Source organism: Macrobrachium rosenbergii, chromosome 7 (assembly GCF_040412425.1).
Source record: "Macrobrachium rosenbergii isolate ZJJX-2024 chromosome 7, ASM4041242v1, whole genome shotgun sequence".
NCBI lineage: Eukaryota > Metazoa > Arthropoda > Malacostraca > Decapoda > Palaemonidae > Macrobrachium > Macrobrachium rosenbergii.
Genome location: NC_089747.1, coordinates 26127501 through 26137500, shown reverse-complemented (window position 1 = coordinate 26137500; position 10000 = coordinate 26127501). Strand labels below are relative to the sequence as shown.

General features: G+C 34.9%; 1 protein-coding gene across 3 annotated transcripts in view; it reads left to right on the top strand.

Annotated features, from left to right (window-relative positions):
* LOC136840242 (kelch-like protein 17) overlaps positions 1-10000 on the top strand; it is a 214330-nt gene that overhangs the window by 198641 nt on the left and 5689 nt on the right. For 2 of the 3 annotated variants that reach the window (XR_010853562.1, XM_067106851.1), the window contains exons 13-14: positions 6046-6186; positions 7404-7535. Coding sequence is in view for 1 of the 3 variants with exons in the window: in XM_067106851.1 (XP_066962952.1) it covers positions 6046-6186; positions 7404-7512 (250 nt within the window). In the remaining 2 variants the exon portion in view is untranslated. The remainder of the gene's footprint in view (positions 1-6045; positions 6187-7403; positions 7536-10000) is intronic. The other variant, XR_010853563.1, reaches the window with a different exon arrangement.

Here is a 10000-nt window from a genome sequence, read left to right as displayed (position 1 = left end):
CGCCTTGGCTGCGTTATTACGGTGCGGTAATTATCTTGTTAGGTGCTGGAGGGTACCTTTCAATCAACTGCAGAACGACTGACTTAGAAAACTGTAATATGACCCTTTTTTTGCCAGTAACAAATCCATGCAAGTGATGACAGTTTACTAGTATCATATCAAGCAGACGGAAAAATAGTTTTATGTACCATCTCGTGGTTTTACGGATACACTTCACAGAACTAATAAGCATGTCGTTTCTTGTCCACAATCCGCATTTTCTTATTATAGTCAACAACGCATGCAGGTTTTGCACAAATTCCCTGGTCGACACCTTTTTCACAGTCTACCATTATATTTTCATGTACTGAAGATAACATATACACCGTCCTGTTATCCTGCCATTTTAAAACCTAATATTCCATTGCAGTTTTGAGACGAAATCTCAGATTTGTTCACATCAGAAATTTAGGCATAAATTTCCTATTTTTCCGGACTGTTCCACATGCTCCTGTTTCGTTGTCGCCCAAATACTTGAGCAGTTTTGGGCTGCAATACCAATTATCGAAATACAGGATGTGATGTTTTCCGAGATGCGAGGCCATAAATGTTTTTACCACAGAACCAGATACCCTAGATCCTCATCTACCAATATCTCTGTATCTTTTCCAGTATAGATTATAAAATCGACAATATAATCCGTTTTGGCATCACAAAGTTCAAATATTTTCACTCCAAATCGACTTCTTTTATCTGGAATGTACTGCTTGAAACTTAGCCTTCCCTTCCATAACATTAAACTTTCATCTATGCATAAATCCTGGAAAGGTTGAAATTTTTCCCGGAATTTTCTACGCACACTGTCGAGCACGGGTTTAATTTTTTTAGTTTGTTATCTGGGCTTGTTTCCTGTGAATTATTAACGAAATTTAGAACCCGTAGAATTTGAAGAAATCTGTCCCTTGCCATCAGCCTTCTCACTCCTTTATCTCGAATGTCTCAAGCGTGGTCCAGTAATCTACGATGCGATGTTTACTTATATGCGACATGATCATAATCACACAAAGGAACCGTATCATTTCCTCCACAGTAATCTGAGCAAATTTTCTCAAATACTTTGGCACTGCATCTCCTAGCGCATCAACAATGAATCTCTGATAACGGTTTGTCTCTTCAGCAATCAGCCCCATAAATTCGTTGTCGAAAAATAAAAAAAAAATAGTCTACTTCCTTTGAATTTTCATTCACATTACATTTCGACGTAATGCCACTGCCCCTGCTGTCAAATAGAAATCTCTGGGCTGGAAATTGCTGGAAGCCCACTCATCACCTGGGTCACTTCGCTGTCTCCGCCTTCTTTTGACACCTTGGCTTTCATTTGTAGGTGGCAGATTTTCGTCATTTTCACTGTCGGTTGATATTTCATCACTGTCTCTTGTACCAGGACCATAATTATCCATTTCATTTCCTTCTAAATCCGATTCATTTTCATATCCAGAAAATGAGTCGAGAAGGTCTATAAAAGAAGTTATCCTCGTCGAGAGCTCTTCTCTCGATCTGCCGGCGGTCAACCTGGAGGATGTCATTGCCCTTGACCCGTCCTCCTGTGACATCTTGATGAAGACTAATGAATTTAGGGAAACACGAATTTATATGAATTCACTGTATGGCAACTGACAGACTGTTACCATATCAAGAAAAAGAGGCCAGTATTTCAATCATCAGTCCTTCACATAAAAGGAAATTACCGGTGCTCGTATACGACACAACAGTGTTCCGGGCCAGTTTATTAAATGCGTCGTATACGTTACAACCGAAATCAAAGGGTTAAGGTCGAAAATTCTGCTTCCAAGGTTGTAACCAAAACCTAGTATTTTAGGATTATGTCATGCCAATTCATTCGATACAAAAAAATCTCAATGAAGAAGAATCAGATTACATAACAAGTATGTTTTAGGGCATATCTCATAAGAATACCGTGAAAGATAGCCCCAAATTCGTTTTGTATATGGCCAATTAGAATCACTGTACGGAAAATTTCCTAGCTGTTTGCCAATACCTAAAATTTTCATGTCTATCCTTATGAATTTAGTGATACTGACCATGCTCGTTTATGGGTGAAGCTCTATAAACACCCAATGTTTCAAATGCTTTGAATATATTCCTGTGTCAGAAATTTGTTCTAATCATTTAAAAAGCAATATTTGTTTCAGTGGATACCGGGTGGGTAACTGTAATATTCATTCTCCCAACTGGAGATGTTGCTCTCAATATTTATTTATATTACAGAAAGAAATGTTTAACTAGACTCATGATAATTTCATCAACCTTGGGAAGGCAAACACTTAGTCCTCTGGGGTAACAGAGCCCATGGAACTACTCATGCTTCAGTTGTAAAGTCCAGTAGTGGTGTTTCTCATCAGACAGCAAAAAGTAACTCTCATAATTCCAAACTGGATTGTTCTGTTTCTGATACAACTGCCAGTAATAAACATCCTATAGTTGATTATGCTGAAGTTCATGAAAATCCTTTGCCTGTTTTGCTACCAACTGTTCTTTCTGCACAGTCACCTGGTACAGGGTGACTGTATGTCTGACCCTGTTAGCACCCAAACCAATGCTGAAGCAGAGACTTCAAGCTGTGCTGATACTGCTCAGAATTCCAATAAATCCCCATAGAGTGTTTCTTCACCAGAGGCCAAGAGGTTTTGAAAGACTTCACAAGATTCTGTTCATTCAGATTTTTATCATTCTTCTCTGGAATTCCCATCTTTGGCTATGGAGTTGTCCGATGGTCCAAGTCTTGCTTATGGTATGCCTGAAACCACGGAATCCTCAGACCCTGACTAGGGTTAACTTAGCAAAATCCAAAAAAAATTTCCTCTGAAATCTCTGCCCTGCTTTCCACTAGGCAAAGAATCTGGAAATACTAGGTAACTAATGAAATCATTACAAAGGTTCTTGAGGCTTGTTATAAGATTGTGAAGACTGGCTATAGATCAAGCTCCCAACTAAATAAACTTGGCACGGTATGCAGACCGTTTGCCGAAAGACATATGGTCGAAAGACAGTTCCTTGAAAGCAATTAGTCGAATGACCAACTGTCGAACTGACAAGTAATATAACGACAATTCGTCGAAAAACTATTAAATATGCTTATAATAAAAATAAATGGAAAGGAAATATTTTCTTAATGCTCGTTATAGCTGCCAGTTCAAAATCGACATGAATAGAGGAAACAGTGAATTTTAGCTTGTTTTATAAAGCTGAATATTATATCACATACGTCTCTTCATCCTTCTGGTTTTCGAAGCAGTGTATCAACGGTAATATTTTATTATCGCCTATCAGTGCCGTCACAAAACCAGGTGCATTTCTGAGCTAAGAGATCTAAATTTCTCGCAGTGTCATAAATTCTCACTTTGTCATCTTCGTAAAGTTTAAAATTTTCTCCTCATGTCGAGAAATTTAAATCCTCATTTTCTTGCTTAACACTGGTCCTTTTACTGCTAAAAGAAAAGACTTTTTCGGCAGTGCTCCTACAACGCTTAGAGGTAAAGCACTTACAGCATTATCTATTATGTAACCAGTAACTTCTTCAATTTCATAAGCCCGTTGTTTTATTTGATCAATTGCTTTCAAAGCCGTATTACGCGAATCGTTGGGTGGATGAGAGAGTACTGAGAAGGTTGACCATCAATCACATCTCAATCGTCTTCATTCTCGCATTAAACTCCTTACGGTTTTCACATCAATAAACCTTGCTGCCCCACGTTTTATCAGGCAAGTATGCAAATCCTTCGTGGAGGAGTTTTCTTGCACCTCCTTCTGTCTTGATGAACTCATTTTACTGGGGGGATATGGTTTTGAATTTAAAACTTTTAATTTATAAGAATTTTAATCCAAAGCATGCTAAACCGTATTCAAGATAAAGTATAAAGTTAATGGGCCAGTTGAAAAAAAATTAGCCTTTTCGACTAATTGTCCTTTCCATCAAATGGGCATTTGACCCTTTTGTATTTCGACCAGTTGTCAGTCTGCCAAACATATTTCGACCAGTTGTCTTTCGGTAATTAGTCAGGCTGCTACCAGGCACGCATGGGAAGCCACTGTTTTCTTCAGAGGGCCATCAATATACAAATCTCCCTAATCCTAGGTTCAAGAGAATTAACACAAATCCCAGTCCTCCTATTGCGAATACATTGTAAACACAGCCAGATTAAATTGACTGTGAATAGAAAATGGTACAGTAATTTACATTCAAGTTTGACTTCATTCAACGGAATTGTAAGGGCCTCAGAACTCATTCTGAAGACCTCATTTATTAATATACGATCATAATCCAGGTATTGTATGTATTCAGGAAACCAAGCTAGGTGATGCGATCTGCAACCCTAGTTTAAACTATGGTATATACAAAATGAATCCCATAGATGGTAATCATACTCATGGAGGTGTTGCAATAATAATTGCTAAATCTCAGCATAATTCCAGCGTTCTTTTGAACACTGACCCTCAAGCAGTTGTTATTTATACATATTTCTATTGCAGGATTACCATTTGCTCCCTTTACCTTCCACCTAGATCCAGATTTAATTTAAGCGATGTTCAAGCATTTAGTAAATCAACTCCCTCCCTCTTTCTTATTTCTTGAGGATTTTAATTATTCGTGTCAATATTTCCTCTCTGACGTGGTCATTGTGATTGTTATTTGTTATCCTTTTGTTTTTAGTTGGTAATAGTATTATTTTCTTTTGACTTTTCTTGTTCTTTGTGAGTGATTTTTTACTTTTATATTTAATCATAATCATTCATAGTGGTAGTCAAAAATTAATTCTATTCTATGCTTATTCATCGAGTGATGAGTTTGTGAATATTTTTTAGTGAATAAACAACTCCAAGTGTAAATCCATGGATATTTCAAGTTCTTTTTGGTTCCCTGTGGTAAAGAAAGAAGTTTGAAAAGTTAAAAAATAACTGGTCCTGCCTAAAATGGTTGAAACAAAATACCCTGAAAGTAAGTGAGAACATTCATTCAAGTGTACGATTCCCTTGGAAAGAAAGTAAGTCATTCTCCTCAAAGTAAGAGTGTGTTAGAAATGGAAGGTAAGAGAGTGCAGTAATTGACACAGGAGTAGGAAGGACCCCTTAGACGCAGTCTCCCCACCCCCACCCCACATATGTTGGGTGGAGTGTGATTGCGTGTACTCTCTGAGCCCATTTTAGTACTAGTTCCATGTTTCCTTGAGTCTCCCTTTATCCGTCCTGAATGTAATGCAGCTTTGAAAATCTTCTGTGTGAGATATCCATCAAGCAAAACTATATATATATACATATATATATATATATATACTATATATATACAGTATATATATATATATTTATATTTATATATATACATAAATATATATATATATATATACATATATATATTTATATTTATATATATATATATATATATATATATATATATATATATATATACATATATATATTTATATTTATATTTATATATATATATATATATATATATATATATATATATATATATATATATATATATATATATATATATATATATATATATATATTTATTTATATACATACATACATACACACACACACACACACACACACACACACACACATATATATATATATATATATATATATATATACATATATATATATATATATATATATATATATATATATATATATATATATATATATATATATATATATATATATATATATACTGTTGCTTGATGGATATCTCACACAGAAGATTGTCAAAGCTGCATTACATTCAGGACAGAATAAGGAGAGACTCAAGAAGACATGGAATTAGTACTAATATATATACATACACACACATATACTGTATATATATGTATGCATATATATATATATATCACACTTCCTGAGATATGCTAACTGTGAATTAAAGGTTTACAATTTAAAATACAGGAATTAATTATCCATAAATGTTTCTATTCTTTCAGTTGGGATTACTAGTATATACTGTCTCATTCACCTATGGTGCTTCACCCTTCTTCTCCCCAGGTCAACCCACGAAGTCGTTGAGATAGATGGGTTTCTCTACGCTCTGGGCGGAAACGATGGCTCTTCCTCTTTGAATTCGGTCGAGCGGTATGACGCCAAACTTAATAAATGGGTGTTGGTGACATCCATGTTAGCAAGAAGGTAAGACAATGCCTAATTTTACAGTGAAATAAGTAAGGACAGCGAATGTAAGTTGTGTTAATGGAAGAGACAATTGAAAGGTCATACACCTTATATTTTTATACAAGGGCTTGAAAAAGAAGTATGCATTCATATACCAATTCCTCCTTAACCTACTTTATATTTTCATTCCAAGTGATTGACGATTTATTGGATGTTGTTCAAAAGACTTGCTGAGGCACACTATGAATGAGTTGAATGACTAAATGTAATACTTCTGATTTCATGCTATTTTTTTCAAGCCAGTGATGTGATGTAATATTTTACAACAGCCTTACCTATATTTAATGTATGATTGTATTAAAAGAAGTCCTGTGAACATGAAAATAAAATTTATTAGCATGTTTGTTTTTTAAACTGATAGCTTGATTTCTGTTTAGCAGTAGTTTTTCATTTATGCTAACATATTTTTATCGGGATCAGTTTCAGCAAAGGTAATTGTTTTTCACAATTGAATTCGTAACTTGGTATTTCCCGTTCTGTTCAATATTTTCAAGGAGTTTTTAATTTCATGTAAAATATTTTTCTAGATGTACCGATTTTTCGTCAGGATTTCAGTTGCTGAAATTAATTCTCTCAGATTCTTTCCCCTAGTTATAACTGAGATGTATCCAATTAGAAATTTCCTTTAATTTACAAGTTATTAAAAAAACTTATGACCTAAAACTATCATTAATCCTAGTTGTCAATGTGGTTTTTATGTATAATCTTGGGGAACTAATCCGGTGGAGGTGTTAAAAACAACCTTGCATGTTCTTAATTGCATCCAGTACAAAACCTGTGAGCTGTTCCCGAACCATGGTCATTTTACTATTTTGATTCTGTTTTTAGACAAGGAATGACCTGAAGTGAAAATAACTTCGGTCTGTGAAAATAAAGAGAGGCTCATCTGTCTTTGTCTTATTTTTAAGGGGCACTTCCGTTATGATGCTGCTTTAAATTAAGACCGGGTACTGACCCTCTGACAGTATTGCTTTATTTTATATTTTCCCCCTTTGCTCAAGGCTAAACGCTTATCTCCGACACATACTTTTGTGTTTGTGTTCCTCCCAGGTTTTCTTTGTGGGCACATTCCGTCATGATTTATGTTCTGTCGAAATCCTTATGGGTATTACGGTTAACCCTGTTGTGGTCGTCCGACTAATTCTTTTCATTCCAATCCATTTGCCATCCTGCAGGTCATCTGTAGGAGCCACGGTGCTGGACTGCAACCTACCGGAAAAAGAGCTCCTCTCCCCTGTCCACCATCTTTCATTTTACCCATCCAACTATTGTAGGAAAAGCTAACAAAATATGCTCACAGTTGTGGGGTAAAGTGATTTGATTTTGTTTTCCTTAGTTTTAGTATTTTATTTTTATAATTATCTGTTCATGCAATTTTGAGTGTTCGAAGTATTTTCTTTGAAAATCTTTTGATATCAAGGTAGGTCGTGTTCTTTGTAGAACTTTTGGGATTTTGCTCAAGCACTATTTTCAGATGTGCAGCTTGAAAATGCATTATGTACCGTTTCCTTCTTTCCTTACTGAACATAGTATCATTAATGGGTGTAGAGTATTTCGTATTAGGTTTTGTAATATTACGTGACTTTTTTCATTTGTTGGATAGACGTATAACTTGCAGAATTTTGAGTATTTTAGTGCTATGACTTCTAATGAAGGCTTCCTGCGTTTGAAAATTTCTTGATAGTTTTAATTCAATTTTAAATCATTGTTTTTTGCGATGTTACTAAAAGAAACATTTAACCCATTAATCTGTTTAGGAATTTTGATGCACACTTTTGAAGGGAAGTTTTTGTTTTTTAATATTTGTTCAGTTCTTCATAAACGATTAAGGAACAATCTATTCCTATGGTGCCAGAAATTGCATCCGCTATTGGCCTCTTGACATGCGAATGTTTGATAGGTGATCTTGAATTGGAACTGAAATGAGCTAATATTATATCGATGTGACCTTGGACAAAATTATTTTCGGGGAACAGTCTGACTAACCTCCATGACTATGAAAAGATGAGTAGTATGCGGCGTGTTTTAAGATATTAGGTTTTTTGGTATGATTAATTACTCCAGAGAAAGAGACGGTTTCCTATTCTATTCAGTCATGATTAAGCGGAAAATCCGAAAGGTCAAAATTACCTCAAGTCGTTCATGAGACGAACAAGTAAAGTTCAAGACAAAGATAAAAAAACCCATGCCACTCGTAATTGGCTGCATAGTCCTCCTCTGATAGCAAAGGACAAATTACAAGGAAGGAAATCATTTGCAATACAGCTTTACATACTACTAGCAAAATCACAACTTTCCATGAAAGCCTTACCAGCAAGATGCATTTCATGGGACTGGAATTAATCATTTGGTATAAACACACAATTAATTTTCATGGATATTAAGCATGACCAGCCTTAGGCTGAACATTGCCAGAACATTTCAAGCTAAATATGGCGTTAATTCTAACGGACAGGCTTTTTTTTGTGAGGTACAATACCAAAGTCTTCGAGAACTTTTATTCCTGACCTGACCAAATTATGTTACGATCACCTAATGTTGAATCGCTGAATCTTTAGAAGCTCACACTCTATTTTTTTAAGCAGGTAGACATGATTCCTACTTTATGGATTATTTGTGATTCATCTCATTTATTTTTCTGTTATATTTATCGTATTTATCTGTCTATATTTATCATATTTTTCCTTTATTATTTGTCGTCTATGATTATTTTTTATTTCTGTTTTCTGGGAGGCCTTCCTTATCGGTGCCCTTGGGCTTGTTGCAATCTGCTTTTCCAACTAGGTTTGTCCCTTGGCCAGCAGTAGTGATAGAAATAGTAATATACATAATATGAACATATAGGCTAGACTACCTTTAGCGATATCCTACAATCAAATCTGCCTTGAAGGAACGGCCATTTATCTTGCTGGTCGAGCCACAGTTTGAGGAAGTTTCTTAATGACTGGACCATGAACAGTTTCATCTCAGGTAAGACTAATGATGTGAATAAGCTAAGTGGAAATTAAATGTCTTCACAAAAAAAAAATAAGAAAAAAAAAGTGAAGTAAGTCAAAGGAATAACCCTGCACTTTGTCCGACTATATTATTAGGATAACAATTGACAGAAATGATTCATTAGGGCCTTTAGATGTTGTTTATAGAAGAACGCTGGTGAAAATATAACACCTGATGAATCAACATTCTGGCTACAGATGTCAAGTTAATTTCTTAGTAGAGCCTAACTGACCTTATATATATTTTTGTTAAATATGTAATTTGGAACTGCTGCAGGATAAATGCAAAAGGGGATGCCATATGTAAACAGAAAGGGTAATTAATTGGTATAATGTCAGTTATATACGCATGATGAAGAAGTATGAGTCTTTTCTCGATCAGTATAGAAAGCGAATGCCATTCATGTGTGTATAGCACACACATATATATATATATATATGTGTATATATATACAGTGTATATATATATATATATATATATATATATATATTTAACCATATGTGATATGTGAAAGAATTAGTTTGAACCATGGCATATATGCAAAATGAAATCCAGTAATCAATATTTACCTGACTATGGTAGCAAAATAGGGTATTTGGTACGGGATAAGTATTAACAGCTCAAATGGAATCCAGTGAGCCAAGGGCGCCAAATCAAGAAAGAACACCAGGAAAAACCTGATAGATGATAATTCGGCAAAGACAGATTGCAAAATAAAGGGCGAGCGGAGTTGTCATCATGGACAATTGATATTCCGTTATCAAGGATTGTGTAT